Source organism: Arachis ipaensis, chromosome B03 (assembly GCF_000816755.2).
Source record: "Arachis ipaensis cultivar K30076 chromosome B03, Araip1.1, whole genome shotgun sequence".
NCBI classification, from domain to species: domain Eukaryota; kingdom Viridiplantae; phylum Streptophyta; class Magnoliopsida; order Fabales; family Fabaceae; genus Arachis; species Arachis ipaensis.
The window spans coordinates 115,675,683-115,694,187 of NC_029787.2; the positions used below are offsets into that span (position 1 = coordinate 115,675,683).

General features: G+C 35.1%; 2 protein-coding genes and 1 long non-coding RNA gene across 4 annotated transcripts in view; 2 read left to right on the plus strand and 1 right to left on the minus strand.

Annotated features, from left to right (window-relative positions):
* Positions 1–12,859, minus strand: part of LOC110270316 — a 15,727-nt gene extending 2,868 nt beyond the window's left edge. The window contains exons 1-2 of the long non-coding RNA XR_002359717.1: positions 12,848–12,859; positions 8,715–8,727 (exon numbers count right to left, since the gene is read on the minus strand). This is a non-coding gene — a long non-coding RNA (uncharacterized LOC110270316). The remainder of the gene's footprint in view (positions 1–8,714; positions 8,728–12,847) is intronic.
* On the plus strand, positions 700–8,381 carry LOC107631148 (E3 ubiquitin ligase PQT3-like). Of its 2 annotated transcripts, XM_021119333.1 has the most exons (16): positions 1,088–1,268; positions 1,995–2,091; positions 2,300–2,384; positions 2,472–2,638; positions 2,974–3,050; positions 3,150–3,206; positions 3,320–3,476; positions 3,558–3,709; positions 3,892–4,056; positions 4,160–4,462; positions 4,560–4,601; positions 4,802–5,051; positions 5,132–5,254; positions 6,277–6,349; positions 7,097–7,138; positions 7,839–8,381. In XM_021119333.1, the coding sequence occupies exons 1-16, from the start codon at positions 1,103–1,105 to the stop codon at positions 7,902–7,904; spliced, it is 2,022 nt and encodes a 673-aa protein (XP_020974992.1). In that variant the 5' UTR covers positions 1,088–1,102; the 3' UTR covers positions 7,905–8,381. The 2 variants fall into 2 exon arrangements, with proteins under 2 accessions (XP_020974993.1, XP_020974992.1); XM_021119334.1 differs by lacking the exons at positions 6,277–6,349; positions 7,839–8,381 and having other exon boundaries at positions 700–1,268; positions 7,097–7,121.
* Positions 7,902–8,496, plus strand: LOC107631152. The gene has a single exon (XM_016334499.2). It carries the CDS (start codon positions 7,920–7,922, stop codon positions 8,325–8,327), a length of 408 nt encoding a protein of 135 aa, XP_016189985.1. The 5' UTR covers positions 7,902–7,919; the 3' UTR covers positions 8,328–8,496.

The window sequence follows — 18,505 nt, forward strand, 5'->3', positions numbered from 1 at the left end:
AGAAAAATTAATTAAACAAAACCTTTCTAATTTCTAAAAAGAATTATAATGTTTTTTTATTATAAAAATTATAATCATAAAATTTTTTGTTTTGTTAGTCCATGCTAGAGCTGAGAGCGGAAAGAACGCGTACCTGAACACTGGATAGAAGGGGCAGTATATACTATAATAATAAAACAATTTTCTCTAACCTCAAAATCAAGCCACGCGATTTCTCGGCCTTCGTCTCAGAAATCCCCAAAATTTCCATCCCAAATTGCTTTACTTTCATCTCCTTGCATTCTTTCTACACTTGATTATGCTCTTCTCTTTTCACACCCCAGAGCCAAACTTTTCCCAACTCTGATCCTAACCCTAATTAATCATTCTCCCCTTCTCCTTCAATCCTCCACCATCGATCTCCGATTCCAGCTCTGCAACCTTACGCGGAGTTGTTCGTGATTCTCTCATTCAAGAGTTTCGATCGCAGAGGCTCGTCCAAATCCGATTCGCAGTTTCGCCTCCTTCACGTTCTTCCCCGAGTTGGGTCGGTTGTCGAAGCGCGACCGTCGGAAATTGTTGCTGTTCTTCCTGCTATCGATTCGACGATTGCATCTCTCAGCTCCTAACTGTCGCTGTGCCGGTGCCACGGTGGTTTCTGTTTCCATAGAGGACTTCGACGGAGATTCTTCTCTTGGATCGCTCGAATTCGGAATACTCTGATTTGTGATGGTTTTCATTGAGAGCAGCTGCAACGGAATCTGAATTAGCGGAGATTCTGAATGCGTAACGGAATTTTGTGAAGAAGTTCAAGATTCCGCGCTGATTTTTGCTGGCAGAAGAGAATTCTAGTAGTGTTCGTTCTCTCAGCCTCAGTCTCGGCCTTGTGGGTTCGATTGATCGATCTTAACCCTAGTAATTTGCAAGTGGAGGACAAAAACAGAGAAAAGAAGAAAAAAGAAATAGAGCTTTGGATATAGTATTGTACTGCTTGTTTTGTTTTGATTTATTTAATATCAAGGGCCATTCTAGTTTTGGAATTTCATAGGCCCTTTTGATACATTGTTTATTTTTGTTATCATTGATCTTAATCTTTTTTTTTAATAGAAAGAATAAATATACCATGGCGGTGTATTATAAATTTAAGAGTGCAAGAGATTATGATTCAATTCCCATGGACGGTCCTTTCATCTCTGTTGGTACATTGAAAGAAAAAATATTTGAATCCAAGCATTTAGGCAGGGGTACTGATTTTGATCTCGTGGTAACCAACGCCCAGACCAATGAAGGTTGGTTCTGAGGCTTTTTAATTAAAACTATTGTTATTCTCATTCATCTGATGCTTGAAACTATTGTTATTCTCATTCAGATAGCTGTTTGGGTGGCGATACCATGAGTTTGGGGGATTAATTGTAAAATTAAAATATGGAACTATTGCATTCTCTTTGCCTTTGAGAAGGGCTTTCGTGGTTAAACTTTCAGTGTTTATCATGTTACTCTCAAAGTAAACATTTTTGCTAGTCTTGGCTTTCAGGAGTTCATGGTGTTGAAGTTGAGTTTGATGTTTTATTTTCATGCACTGACAGTGTTCTTTTACACTGATGTCCAATAAAAATCAGGGAATTGTTGTGTCGTGACAGTTAAATACTCCTTCTCATGAATTCTATTGGTTAATAAATATATAAGATTACACTGTCAGTACATGAGAATCACTTTACGATGAAATTCTTGGTTTTTGTAGTGTTTTTTATTTGACTAACATTGGCCTCCACCTCTTCTATTGCAAAAATCAAACGAAAAGACAATGAGAGAATAGGAAATCCTCAAAGTTAAAATGCTTAGAATGTAGGCCAGGGTGTTGAGAATTTGAGTTCCAGTGAGGTTGTAAGCTAGTTGTAGGAATTACAAGCGCCCAAACCTTGCAGGATTTGCAGCATGGTAGTTAATATATATAATTGCCTTGATGAATGGCATATTCAGTGTTTTATAGCTGCTCTGTCTCTTTGGAATTTCAGAATATCTTGATGAAGCAATGCTGATTCCTAAAAATACCTCAGTGTTAATTCGTCGGGTTCCTGGTCGGCCACGTTTACCAATTGTTACTGAACTAGAGTATTATCTCTAACCTTTAATCTTATTACTGTTGTTGGTTTTTGGACTATTGTCATGCATCATGCATGTTGGTTTTGGAAATGGGCAGTCATGGGCTTGCTATTCTCATCTTGATACTTCACTTTGTAGTCGCACAGTTTTCCCAAGAAACTACCCTTTTGATGAGAAAAATTCTGCGTTGAGTTGCTACTTTCCTTGGCTTTTGCAGGCAAAAAAAGGTGGAAAATACGGCTATGGAAGCCGAACCTGAAAACAGCAGCTTACCAGCTGAAGATGCATCTGCTGTAAAATATGTAAGTCCCTTTTTGCTTTCCATGTGTTTTATTTAATAAAAAATTCCACTTCATTCCTATTTTATTTACCTTCTCATAACATGACAGCCAGAAGATTCTGATTGGGATGAATTTGGAAATGATTTGTATGCGATTCCTGATGTACCACCCATTCAATCAAGCAACTTAATTCCTGAAGCTCCTCCAACCAACAAAGCTGATGAAGAAAGTAAGATAAAGGCTTTGATTGATACTCCTGCCTTGGATTGGCAACAGTGAGTAAACTATCCACTTTCCTTCAGTTGTCTTTCTTTATTCTTGGAATCAGCATAAAAGGGGACGATGACTGTAAATATGAATATGAATTACTAATAAGTAACTTCGTATTCTTTTTCACCTGCAATAATATGGTCAATAATCTCTGGTGGAAGGGATTGCTCATTCTGGAATCAGCACCTGTACTAGAGGAGCAGTTGTTTCTTATTTACCATCATTCCTGCATAAGGATTTCTGCAGAAAATTTCATTTCACATGCCAAATGTGCTTTGTTATGGTGAAATCATTGTCACTCTAGACTTCGCGATATCTGAAGTTTCCTTTTGGCATGCAGTCAAGGATCGGACTTTGGTGCTGGTAGAGGTTTTGGAGGAGGTATGGGTGGACGGATGGGGGGTGGTCGTGGTTTTGGTGAGTCTCCTTTTCCTATTCTTACAAGTTTGAGTCACTGCCTGCTTTGAATACAGATTTTGATATTACTGTTCTAATGCTTATTCACTTACTGAGCAGGGCTGGAGCGGAAAACACCTCCTCAAGGCTATGTATGTCACAGGTGCAAGGTTCCTGGTATTTCCTAGACTCTTATTATTATCAGGGAGAAAAAGGGGCGCTAAATCTGCTTAAATTGTTGGATGGCATTGTCGGTTATGCTTAGCTTACTTATTAAACTTTTTTTGTAGGCCATTTTATTCAGCACTGCCCTACAAACGGTGATCCAAATTATGACATCAAGAGAGTTAAACAACCTACTGGTATTCCGAGATCCATGCTGATGGTGAACCCACAAGGTTCCTATGCTCTACCAAATGGTTCAGTAGCTGTATTGAAGCCAAATGAGTGAGTACATGTTGGTTCTTCGTCTCCATTCTGTCATATGTAGGACTAATATTGTATTTCTCACCTAATCCTGCTAAACAGGGCTGCTTTTGAGAAAGAAATAGAAGGTTTACCTTCCGCCACACGTTCTGTTGGGGATCTACCACCTGAGCTCCACTGCCCCTTGTGCAATGATGTGATGAAAGATGCTGTGCTGACAAGCAAGTGCTGTTTTAAAAGCTTTTGTGACAAATGTATGTTTCTTTGTCTTCCTGAAGAAGTCCTGGTTCTTAGAATTTGAGTAAATACTTACGTTTAAGCTTATAATTCTTCATTAAGGAAGTAAAGAATGCTTTAGATGATATAATCTCTCCTTCCCAATGTACAAACATCTCAGATGAAGTTTTGTAAATATCATTCTGAAAATTCTTTTCAGGTATTAGGGACTATGTTATCTCCAAGTCCATGTGCATATGTGGTGCAACAAATATTCTTGCAGATGATCTTTTACCAAATAAGACCCTAAGAGATACTATTAATCGTATATTGGAGTCAGGCAATAGCAGTGCTGAAAACGCTGGGAGCACCTTTCAAGTTCAAGGTTATTGAAACTATTTATCATGTGACTCTTACGTGGACTTTATTTGGTTAAAAATTTATTGAAACTAACATGCAAATTGCAATTGTTTTCTCCTCCTTTCTAGATATGGAGTCTGCTCGTTGTCCACAACTGAAGCTTCCATCTCCAACCTCATCGGCTGCATCTAAGGGAGAACCAAAGGTTTCACTTGTTCATGAAGGAATGACACATGTACCGGAAACTGTTGATGATAGAAAAACAGTTTCTGCTCCAGCTCCATTGCAAACATCAGAGCAAGTGAAGCCCAGAATGCCTGATGTAAGTGAAGCTACACATGAGTCGACGAGTGTAAAGGAACCAGCCTCACAAGGGAGTGCTCAGTTGGTTGAGGAGGAAGTCCAGCAAAAAATGGTTTCTGCTGAGGCAGGTAATGTAGATTGCTCATGTCATCGTGTGTAAGACATGTAATAATTTATTTTCTTTGATGACAATCTCATTTGTAGTTTCAACTTTCAACTTTGCAGGAAAGAAGAAAAAAAGGAAGAAAGTCTGTTTGCCTGCAAATGGTAAATCTACTCTCCTGCATTCGAATCTATATATTTATGTTCAAATCTGGACATGTATCTGTAACTTTTCCTTTATATTAAACTTTGCAAACTGGATTGCTGCTTGAACATTCGGGGGAGGAGTACAATACAGAGGTCTTTTTTTTAAACCTCTATTTATGTTATTTGTAACAATGTCAAATTATTTTTATCTCTTGCAGATTTTCAGTGGAAAAGCCCACACGACCTTGGGGCTGAGAGCTACATGATGCCAATGGGCCCAGCACCTGGTTACAGTTCATACTGGAATGGCATGCAACCTTGTATGGAAGGATTTATGGGACCATATGGTGGCCCGATGCAAATGATGGGTTATGGCCTGGGCCCCTTGGACATGCCATTTGCAGGTGGTCTGCCTCATGATCCATTTGGCATGCAGGGTTACATGATGCCTGTTGTTCCACCTCATAGGTATGTACCTTTTTTGATTATCAAAATTTGTCTTGCATATTTAGATAATTACTATTTTAGAAAGCTAAATTATTGTTTAGGGATCTTGCTGCTGAGTATGGCATGGGGATGAATGTTCCACCTCCAGTTATGAGTAGAGAGGAGTTTGAAGCTCGGAAAGCTGATCGTTGGAGAAAGCGTGAAAATGAGAAACGGATTGATAGGTAAAACAGAATTACTCCTGGATGGCAATTCATTTTATTTTATATGTATATAATCAATTGACACCAGTGTCGATCTAAGTAAATATTCACTGTTCAACTTTTTATTCGTGTAATTTTTTAAAAAATCAACCATTGGATTAGAAACTTATATATTATAGATCATCTTAAAAATATTTTGTCAATCTAAAATCATTTGTTATATCTTTTATGCACTTGAAAATAATGTAATATGTTTGTTCAAAATATACATAGATAAAGAGGTCTTCAATTACATGTTTGTTAATGTTCGATTTTGGTAAAATGTGTTATAGATGATCTTTATTATTTGTTAGTGTGATCCAATAGTTGGATCGAAAAATATATATCCTATAAATAGTTATGAGCGCCCCCCAATTTATCGACTTCTCTAAAAATGATGGAAAAAGAATAGACTCTTTAACAAGAGAAAAAATCTTCTATGATGAATTCAATAATTGTTGGAACTTGGAACTCTCAAAATGAAGGGGGAAAAACCTAAGCAATGAAATTCTAAATAGGGCGGAAGTTCTAGATAAGGGATTTATGCCATTGGATATATTCCAAAAAATGAATTAGATTATGCAATGAAATATATATATATATATATATGGAATTTAAACTTAACAGTGAAATGTCTGTTACCACCGAGTTATAACTGTTTTAGACATGATTGCTCGTCTATGTGATCTTTTGCATATTTCTTCTGTATTTTGATTCTGTTTTGTTTACGATTTAACATAATTTTACTAATAGTTATGATTTGTAGCGGGTACGGCTATCCTTTTTCCTGGGTTACTAAAGGACAAGGGTCGCATGTTAATCTTAGCAAAAGCTTTGGTTTACAAGATAATCTATTCTTTATTGACGTTGTCTAATGAATTTTTTGTTGCCAAATTTTCCAATGTTATTGTGGTTCTTGTTGCTTGTAATTTTATGTGGGTTATTTTCGAGGTATTTCTGTTTTGTTTATCATTGTTAATGAGTTTGTTTCTTTAATGAAATAGGGATTTCTCCAAAGATCGAGATTTTGGTAGGGAAGCGAGCAGTAGTGGGGATGTTCCTATGAAATCAAAAACTGTATGTGCATTTTCTTCTCTTATTTTGCCTTTACTTATCTGTGGACTTGTATGCATCATTTACCTTTCTAGGTTTTTCCCACTAAATTTTGGTAGAAACTTGAACCTTGAGCTTGAACAGTAATTGCTTTAGATGATGCCATTCACTGTTTTGGCTTCTTAAATGATGATAGTAGTCTTTAGCAGTTAGTCTTGCTTGTTTTACAGAGTACTATTCTTGTTGGTCATAAATGGTTGAGGGAGCAGTGCCCACTCAGAACCATATATCTCTAATCAACAGCCACCGGTTGGTTTAAAGTTGATTAAAAGGGAATTGGTATAACTAGATTAGAGTTGCATTGCTGCACTTGGATGGTAACAGTAATGTGATTAAATCTATATGCTCTCTCTGGGTTCAGAGTCTCTGTAGCTGTCATTTATAGACTATTGTTTTTCGATATTCTTTGACCCATGATACCTTTAGATTGATGCCTTTTATCCTGGTTGTAAGGGTTCTGTTCATAATTGTTGTCCACTAATAAAGGCAGGGTATAGTGATTAAAATTTAACATTCCTAATTTTTGTCTATATGGTTTTAATAACTAATACATGGTCTGGACTGCATTATTTATTTTTCGAACATAAAACAAACAAACTTGGGTCAGTATATTGTTAGTCTGTTTTGTGGCAGTTAAATGTTTTATTTGTCATTCTTGTCATGTCATAGATCTGCCTTTTGAGAGGTAAACTTCTAGTCTATATTATGCAGGGTCTAGAAGTTGTAACAAGGGTAACAAGGATGAGTGTGCCACCTTGTGCGCCAAACAAAAACAAACACAAACTGCTCAAACTATGTGTCCTAAAATGATGTGTTTTGAGCGAAAAAGAATATGCGTTGAAACTAGTGTGTTACATGTTTCACTTGCTTGATTCCTTTAAGTTCCAAGATGGAGTTAGTTAATATAAGCTGTTGGAATGAATAATTCTAACCTATCATGAGTTAACTGCTTGAAATGTACAAAATGTGTAGCAATGCTGGCAAAGATGGATTTTTGAATTACTAGAATGCACAATAGCGCTTTTAAAATGTCTAAACCTTATGCGCATGAAGTGGCTTTTGGAAAATGAATATGAAAGGGAGCTTTTAATGCTGTCCTCCAAGTCACTCTTAACATATCTTCCTTAATTGAATTTGTTTGGGTGACCATATTTCTGTCCTGTGTTAGTGTTCCTTAACATATAGAAAGAAAACGTGATTGGTGTGGCTATGTTGCTTACATATTATTATTTGTAATATTATTGTCATTGGAAATTATCATGGAATATTGTGGTGTCAAGAGGAATATCAAAAAAAAATAATAATAATAATAATTAAAAAAACCAAAACCATGTTTCAAACAATAATTTGTTTTTTTAAATGCAGAAATCACATCCAGCACCTCCAAGTAGTGAGTACCACCATCCCCAACCCAGTCACCGTGCGGAACGTGTGTCACCTGATCGGTCTCCACCCACGTGAGGTGGAGCCTCCACGTCCTATCAAGAGAAAAGCTGACTACCATGTGGATCGGGAGTAGAAAAAGCTGACTACCATGTGGATCGGGAGTAGGAATGTGAACGTGACCGTGACCATGATCGTGAGCAGAGGGACCACCGTGATGGAGAAAGAGGCCATCACCATCGCCACCACCGGTCAGAATCCTCTTCCCCGGATGTCATCTGAACCAGTCACCAAAACTTCCTCAACTGCACTATCATCCGCCGTAGCTAGAGACCGCAAGCAGGAGGCCAGTGTTTTCTCCAGCATAAGCTTCCCCGCTGAGGCAGAAATGACCAAGAAGAGGAAGATATCTGCTTTTCCCACCACTAAAGCTGCTTCAGCTGGTCCCCCTGCCACATCTTCAGCCCATCTCAAGGCAGCATCGAAAGGCTACTATGAAGGCAGAGCAGCACGATTTCTGAATATGAGTCCAGTGATGATGAGCGGCATTTCAAACTGAGGCCGCCATCAAGGCACAAGTTGTCTACCTAGACTATAAAGCAGTTCTTCATTCTCTGCTTAGGCCCATGGATAACTTACTTAAATAAGTTGTTTTGAGAAAAGAGTTTAAAATATAAAGATTTTTATTAATAACAGTTTATAAATAAGTTATTTTGTATTTGGACTTTTAGTTATAGAAGTACTTATTTTAGAGTGGTAGCATTTGAAAGTGGTAGTATTTAGATAAATAATTCAAAAAATATATTTTTTTTTACACAAGATAATAGATATTAAAATAACGATGATAATAAATACTTTTCATATTGAATATTGATTTTATATAACCTAATCATTAAGATTATAATCGATTAGGCAATTGATTCTTTATTAGTTCTATTTTTCTAACGTTTTTTAGTGTTCTTGTATGTGATGAATAGTAATAAAATTTTAATTCACAATAATTTTTATGGCAATGTCAAAAAAATTATTGTGTAGTTAGTGTTTGGAGTTTTATTATGTATAATATGGTAGATAAAAATAAAAAACAGATATGAAATGTGTGTCAATGTATATTTTATTACTGTTTTTTATTTTTTTTTATTTCTATTAGAACTCTCTTTTCATGTACCAATTCGAGTCATTAATGAATTTATTCTCAATTTTGGTCATAAAATTTGTGGAAACTACTTTCAATCAAGTGTCAAAAAAATAAAGGATTTGTCAATTATGGAGAAAGTATAAATTAGTTTTTTATGGACCAAAGAGAATATGTCATTTTTGTGGCTATAATGATTTTTTTATACTAATTTTTAATATTATGTAGACTCTTTAATTTTTATATTGATAAAAAAATGGTATTAATTTGTTTATTTTGTTTATTGCTACCAAAAAAATATATTATTAATGCATATCTTTTAACAAAATTAAAGTAAATATCAAATTTAAAATTGTTATTTACAAACTATGTAATTTGTATATATTTAAATTGATTAGTAGATAAATATTGATAACTACATATGTCATGAATAATACAATTATTAATAATACGATGATATTATTTAATTTATTATTCATACAATTCTATTAATTAAGTAAATATAGTCAATTTTTTAATTGTTTTTAATATATTTAAAATAAACAATTTCATTCTTTCTTTGATTTTAAATTAATATAGTAATTAAAGAACAAAGAGGTTACATATATATTGATTACGGTCTAATTTTAATTCTTTCAAAATTAATAAAAAAATAATATATTAGCGAAACTTACACTCTTAATATAAAATTTGTCAATTTATAAAAATACATATACATATCATGAAAAATAAAGATTTAAATTTAAAATCTCCTCTTTTACATACAAATACTTAGTGCCATTAAGTTAGTAATTTAATTTTTTTTTTGTAACTTAAATAAGTTGAACAGTTAGTAATTTAATTTGTTAATCATAAATAAATAATATTTGATATTGTAAAATATAAAAATAAAAAATATCCTTTTACCTATAAAATTGTTTAATTGTATTACAAATTAAAATTTGATTTTTAATTTTAAAATATTAAAACTCCAGATTTTTTTGTAAAAAGTAAATATTTTTCACATTAAACATAAAAATATCAAATATCCTTTATATAATAATTTTAAATTTGGTTTTGTCTTTGGTAGAAAAAGTAGAGACTGAACCTTTGTAAACTAACGTTTCAAATTTCATATTAGTGCCTTATATGAGTCCATAACATAAATATAGTAATTGAAAATTTGGCCCTATATGTATGATGAATTTCAAGTAGGTGGTGTTAGATTTAGCCTAATTTAATATCATAGATGAATGAAACTTTGTTTAAATTAAAATGAGTTGAAAATTTTGTAAAGAATGATCACCATAAATATTTTTATAAAATATAAAACTTTTTGCTATAAGATTTTTTTTTTTATAATTATTGTACTTATTTGTATAAAGTTTGAAAATTTGTATTGCACTTGTTACATTTTACAACAGATACAACTAGAATAACAAATAAGATTGAAAATAACGAGTACAAGAAAAATTTTTGAACTTTATAAACAAATTAATAAATATTTAGTTGTAATTATTATTTTAATTTTATTGATAATCAAGATTTTGTTGTGTATTTATAATTGTTATAAATATTTTTATAAAAATTAAAAGTTTTTATTGTATTAATAGTTACAACTAATAATGAGTAATCTAAATTCTAAATTTTTTTTATTCAATCATGTAAATTTAATGAATTTTTTAAAATAAAATTAGTTGACAAATTAAAAGGACTGACATTTAGAATTTAAATACATTTATGATTATTAATTATGATGCTTTAATTATTTATATTTAGAATTGTTCATATCAATTTAAATTAAATAGTATTTAATTATTATAATTTAGTAAATCTTTAGTAATGATAAATAAGTAGCAATCAATAATTAAAATTGTTTGTAGTCGAAGTAGTTAATAAATTATTTTAGTCTTGTAAAAAAATATACACGTATTTTTTAAGCAGTGAGGTAAAAAAAATCTTTATTTTATATCATAGTAAACAAATTTTTAATAATAATAATAATAATAATAATAATAATAATAATAATAATAATAATAATAATAATAATAATAATAATAATAATAATAATAATAATAATAATAATAATAATAATAATAATAATAATAATAATAATAATAATAATACCAATATAACTGAAAAATAGATAAATAATAATAAGATATATCGATATAACAATAAATCGGGTTTTTTATATGGTATTATTTTTAAATTTTGGACTCTTGTAAAAATAGTATATCTATAAATTAGTCCCCCTAGTTTTTTTTAATTTTTTTTCATACTCAAGTCTTTTAAGATTCTGAAATATTTTCACTACCATAGAAAGCTCCATTAATCATAAATCATAACTGAAACACACGTAGACTACCAAATAGTAGGGATGACAATTTGTACCGACCCGAGCCGATCTACTCTGCCCTAAATGGATTGTGTATTTTGAATGGGTATGGGATGGGTTTGGGTAAGATCTGAATATTTTGTTTGGGTATGGGACAGCCGGACAGGTATGGATAATAGTTGCCTTAGCCTATTACTCGTTTCACCCTATCCTATATATATACATGTGTTATTTATGTATAAGATCTAGTTATTTTTATATACTATGTGTTGTGAAAAATTTAGGATTATCTTTTAATTTAATTATATTTCGAAATACTTAATCATGTTTGAAACTTTATTTATTAATTTGTTTATCTTCGTATTATAGATTTTTTTAAGAAAAATTATAAATCAATTAGGTTTCGGGATGGGGTGGAATGAATACGAAACATGAATATATTTGTGGGTTTAGATGTGGAAATATGAAGAAAAACTTAAAATATATGTGGGTAATAGGACAAAAAAATGAGACAATGTGTAAATATTGAAGATGAGTATGAGTGCTTAAATATTTGTCTTGCCGCTGTCCCATTGTCATCCTGCTAGGGAGTGGTAAAGCCTACATTACTCATTGAAATGATATTTTTTCTCCTATTAATAATTTAATATATCGGTAATGTTAGAGACAAAAAAAATTTAAATTTATTTTATTTAATATTTATTAATTGTAGCAATAATTAATAAATAGTAAATAAAATAAATTTTGGCTATTTTTTTTCAAAATATTTTTTTTTATAAAAAGTAGGGCTTAACACCTAGATAATGACAAAAACTAAGAAGCAACCACTCTAGAGTGAGAAGTACCTATGAAATTGGCAAGAAAACAAAGAGAAATACAAGATGGTAAATTAAAGAAAGTATGATAATCAAACAACAAGCTAGCGAGACCGTCAGCACACGAATCAGTCTCTCGGTTCTGATGGTGCAAACTCCAGCTACTTAATTTGTTGCACCTATTTCTGATGGCCAAGACAAGAGCCTTCGAAGAGTGCCATTCAATCCCTTCTTGAAAGCAAAGTCTAATAGCAGCAAGAGAATCCACCTTGGTGACAAGATTAACCAAGCTAAGACTCAAAGCTAACTCAATGCCCATCAAGACACCCCAGAGTTCTGCCGAGGTAATAGAACAGTAAGCCAAATCTGCACTAAAATAAGCAATAAATATCCTATTGCTATCTCTAATAATACTTCCACAAGAAGCTTTTTCATTTTGCAAGACTGAATCATCCGTGTTCAGTTTTACAAAGGGCGGGTCCGGAGACATCCACTTAATATGCTTCTCAAGGAAAGTGCCAACCTTCTTCCTTACTTTACCAGTTTCAGTCTGCGTATCATGAAAATCCTTAGCAAGATGAAGAGTAAGGGCAGCCACTTTAGATTCATCAAGAGAATCTGTAGTAAAAAATAGCCTTATTTTATCGGTACCACAATGAGTTCGTAGTAGTAACAAAAAGGAGAGGCCACAGATGACCGTATGAAGGAGTTTTGGGAGATAAATTATCGATTAGCCAAGGCAACATAAGGTTGTTGAAAAATTACCGTTTCCTAAACTGTTGTCAATGCTCATCCACGTCCTTCTTGCCAACTCTATAATCGTGGAGGATATGGAGCAAAGACTTAAGAGACTCATCACAGACACCACAACGATCATCCACTGTCATGTGCCTTTTACCCCACTGCTCATTAGTCAGAAGAGCCTCATTAGAGACGAGCCAGTAGAAGGTATGCAATCTCTGCGGGGCCTCAAGCTTCCAAATTCTAGTGAAGACGGCTGACTTATCCTCTGCTTCATTGCTCATAAATAAAGAGCAAGCAGATTTTATTGTAAAACGACCATCAGCCACCGATAGCCAAGCCAAATTATCATCCCCTAAACTAGGTTTTGGAGGTTTCACGGATGCAAAAGTCGGGTGCCAATCCTCCCCTAGCATCACAGTAATCTGCTCATAATCCCAACTACCATCTACAACATAATCACAAACATGTTCATGGAGCATGTCCTCAGTTACCTTAGGTTGAGCAAAGTCTGCGAGCTTGTGAATACCTGGGAGCTAATGATCAAACCAGGAGTTCATATTGTTATCCGCACCAAACCTCCAAATCAGATTATGATGAAAAAACCTTCCAAACACTTTGGATTCCTTGCCAGGAATTAGAAGATGAACTCTGCTTTTTGATCGAAGGGAGCAAATCCTCGCTGCATCCGTATTTGGTACGAATTACTTCACCCACAGATCATCTCTATTTTGGACGAGCTTCCATGCCAACTTCATCAAATTGGCATTATTAGTGACTTTTGCTAGTCTAAAACCAAGGCCACCTTGGATTTTAGGTAAGCAAATTTTATCCCAGGTAAGTAAATACAGCTTTCTCTCAAAATCAACTCCTCCCCCCATAAAATTCCTATAGATACTATCAATTTTTTTTGCAAATGTTAATAGGTATCTTCATTGTTTGCATGACATAGGAAGGAATAGTTGCTAATGCAGACTGAGCTAAAGTTACTCGATCAGCCAACGATAAGCTTCTCACTTTCCAAGAATTAAGTCGTTTAGACATTCTATCAATAATGAATTGAAAGTCTTCCTTTCGAGTTCTACCATGAGAAGGGACACTCCAAGATATTTATCCAAGTCATTTGTAAGTCTCATGCCAAGAGTATTGCTCAAACTACATTTTCTGTCGAAGCTCATATTATTAGAGAAGAAAACACAAGATTTGTCAAAATTTACCTTTTGGCTTGAACAGTGTAACAGCCCAGACCACCCGCTAGTACGATATTGTCTGCTTTGGCACACAAGGCCTCACGATTTGGCCTTTGACGATAAGGATGATAGCCGAAGCCCCCCACACTCACTCGTCAAAACGCGTCATGCTAGGGAGAGGTATCCACACCCTTATAAGGCATGCTTCGTTCCCCTCCCCAACCGATGTGGGACCTTACAATCCACCCCCCCTAAGGGAGCCCAGCGCCCTCGCTGGCACATCGATTCGGGCTCCAGCTCTGATACCATCTGTAACAGCCCAGACCATCCGCTAGCACGATATTGTCCGCTTTGGCACACAAGGTCTCACGGTTTTGCCTTTGACGATAAGGATGATAGCCGAAGCCCCCCACACTCACTCGTCAAAACGCGTCATGCTAGGAAGAGGTATCCACACCCTTATAAGGTATGCTTCGTTTCCCTCCCCAACCGATGTGGGACCTTACAAACAGCGGCAAAAGAAATCCAAAATACCCCACATCACTTTCACCTGATTCATGGTTGCCTTCCAAAAAAGAACAGTGTCATCAGCAAAAAAGAGGTGAGAAAATTTCGGTCCTCCCCTGCTAAGCTTAATGGGCTCCTAAATATAATTATTCATTGCTACTGATATGATCTGAGACAAACGTTCCATGCATATAACGAAAAAATAAAGAGAGATTGGATCCCCTGGCGGATCCCCCGAGTTGGGGTAAAAGGCACCGAAGGGGACCCATTCTATAAGACTTGCATCTCTCCAAAATGTTGGCTTCTACCAAAGTATCTTTAATAAACTGCCATTTTAACCTATCATATGTGTTTTCTAGGTCGATTTTGATAGCCAAAAAACCTCCCTCCCCCTTTTTTGACCTCATGATATGAAGGACCTCTTATGCCACCAAGATATTGTTCGTACTCTGTCTACCTGGGATGAAGCTATATTGAAAAGGACTAATGAGCTTATGCATGATTTCCTTCAACCGATGAGACACAATCTTAGTTATAAATTTGTAAGAGACATTACATAAACTAGTGGCCTAAATTGCCCCAAAGTCTCAGGGTTATCTATCTCCGGAATAAGAGAAATAAAAGTGGAGTTCATAAATTTTATTTGCTGATGATCTTGAAACACCCTTTCTACCCAACTAACAACAACATCCATTATATCATCCCAGTTACTTTAGTAAAACATAGGTAACAGGCTATCTGGATTCAGAGCTTTGTAAGCTCCCATAAAAAAGAGAGAAGCTTTAATTTCGTCCACTGTCACCTTTTTATTCAGCTTGGTTTTCTCTTCCTCGAATAGCATTGGAAAAAGCTCTGGTGCTTCTAACTTCTCATCTATGGAGTCATCTGTGTAAAGATTCCCAAATAAAGCAACAATATGATCTTTCAACTGCTAATCATGTTCAATCCACACCTCATCCTAGTTGTTTAGCATGGAAATTCTATTTCTTCTTTTTCTTACAGTGGCTACACATAGGAGGTGTTTCTATCCCTATAATTCAACCACTTGCATCTGAAACACTGTTTCCAGTAACTTTTTTCTTAAATGAATAAAGCTTCTAGTTCTTTCCACAAACAAGATTGTAGTTCCTCAAGGAAAGGATTCGGTTCAAACGATAACTTAGCAGAAATACCATTAAGCCTGGAAAAGATGCGAGATTTTCTCTTGATAATATTACCAAAAATCTCTTAATTCCACACTTTTGCAGTAGTCATAAAATAAGATATGTTCTCTTCCAATAAATTTTTATTAAACCAATTATTCCTGAGCAGCATTTTAAAATCCTCATGCGCAAGCCAAGAAGCCAAAAATCGAAAAAGGCAAGCAAAGGAATTACCATAATAATTCATGTCCAGGAGAATGGGCACATGATTTGGTTTTAGCTTCAGCAAGTGCTTCGCCAAAGCATTAGAAAACCTCTGGGACCAAGAATTATTCGCCACATACCTATCTAGTTTCCTCCGAATGTTTCCTCTCTGCCAAGTAAATGGATGTCCCTGAAAACCAACATCCAGTAACCCAGAGTCAAGTAAATAGGAAGAAAAACGATGGTGATCTCTAGATAAATTAGTACTGCCACCAATGTCTATGCTAGAAAGAACACAATTGAAATCGCCCTTAATACACCAGTCACCCTGAATGTGCTCTGCCAATCTTTTGATATTAGGCCAAAGCTCAGCTCTGAGACCAATGTATGGTGAACCATAAATAACCGTGAAAAACTAATGTTACTCACTCTAATACATTAAATTCAAATGAATATACTGTCTATGAGATTCCAAAACATCAATATGCCAGAAGGAATCATTCCATAGAATTCAAATACCGCCTGAAAATCCGATGCTTTCCATAAGATGCCAAGAAGAAAAATCAATACGAGCTATGTTCGTTGCCTTTACCCCAGAAATATGGGTCTCTAGCAAGCAGAGTAAATTCGTGTGATACCAACCACATAACTCCTTAATCAGCATAGAAAAACCTTTGAATCCATCACATATGCAATTCCATGTTATTATATTCACAATAAACAATAACAAAGGAAAAGAGCCAATAGAGCATAGTAGACATTACTGAAAAGAAGGTTGCACAGGGCTGGAAGCACCTACCCCATACAATTTGAAGCCAGCTCCACTTTGGGAGAATTGGAAGGAGTTACCATAGGAGGTCTGACATCATCCAATGCACTGGGGTCCAGAGGATTTACTACCATGCCCACCACTGGTACACCACTATTAGAGTTACTCGCTATCATGATAGCTTCTTTCAAGGGAAGATAAGTCTGAACAAAAGGAAGCCTTTCCATGCCCAATCCGTCGCCTCCAGCCATGAAATTTTTCTGTTTGATCAACTCAATCGATTCCCAGTAGTTATCCTTCTTACGATTATGCTTATCATGACTGGAAGTAGTAGCTACAACTTTGCTCTTACACACCTCGACTTCCATATTGTAATTAGCTGTGTCTTTTCAATCTGCTCTCACCTTCGATACACTTTTACTATAGATCACAATCGGGTTTGGTTTCAGTTTAGAAGAAGATTTCATATGTTGGGGATTCCGATTCCTCCCTTCCTAGTTTAGACGTTTGATTTGGTGCCTACCTCTTCCTTCCCCTCAAAGGATTTGGCTAGGCAAGCAAAGCCATCATACATTGGTCAAACCTTGTATCTTCAGTGGGTTCCTCATTATCTAGGATGGTGAAACGTGAGCCCTTTTGAGCCAGCATCTCATTTTTGGTCCCTGGTCCACTACCTGGCTTGGCATGATGGCCTCTGCATTGAATTTTGCTCACAAGTATCGATGGCCCAAACGGATTTGAATGTACCTCAATCTTCGCAACATCAATCCCCTTAGACTTCGCTTAACCCTCGTTCACAATCCCCCTTTCTTCAGAGAGCAATCCCACCTATTTCAGAGCCAAATTATCGGAATCTATACTTCCCATATTTGAAGTTGACCCCGAAGATGACTTCGTCGATGCCAACGGCGGCTGTACCACAATTTTTTTGTTTCCTCCTTCAGAACACGACTCCATTCAGTGCCATACCTACCACAACCAAAACAAATCAAATGCAAGCCTTCGTATTCAATTCTGAACTCTCAACCTGGCACTTCGATGGCCAGTGGTGCAGAATTTCTAACCACAAACTAACTGACAAGTGCACCGGGTCGTACCAAGTAATACCTCAGGTGAGTGAGGGTCGGTCCCACAAGGATTGATGGATCAAGCAACAATGATTGATTGATTGGCTTAGTTAGACAAACAGAAAAGAGTGTTTGAATATTCAAGGAGCATTAAACAATCATAAAGAAATTAAAATAGTAAAGTAAATGGGTTGGGAATAAAATATGGAGAAGACAGTTAAAGCTTCAGAGTTATCTATTTTCCGGATTAACTTTTCTTACTAACTATTTTAATTATGTAGGATTTAATTTATGGCAAACTATATGTGACTAGACCCTAATTCCTTAGACCTTTCTAGTCTCCTCTAAAATTCATTAACTGCCAATTCCTTGGTTAATTAATTCCAATTAGAAGCTGCATGATCAAATTCCAGTTTATATGCCATAAATCACGCGTACGCGTCAGTCACGCGTACGCGTCGCTCCTCGTTGTCATCTCCTTTGATTCTTGTGCTGCATAAACTCCATCAAATCCAGCCGAATGCTACCTAAAATAAACAAAATTGCAAAAGACTTAAAGTAGCATCAATATTGGCTAAAAGATAATTAATTCTTTATTAAACTCAAAAAATTAGATGCAAATTCACTAGGAAAAGATAGGAAAGATGCTCACGCATCACAGCACCAAACTTGAATTGTTGCTTGTCCTCAAGCAACCAAAACTAATATAGGCTTAAGATGTGAATTTGCATGAGAGTGAGAGTTCGATTAGGCTCATGTCTCTTCTTATAGTGGGGTTTACAACTGCAATCCTGAATAGTTTTGGCATCTCACTTTATCCTTTGAAGTTCAGAATGATTGGCATCCATAG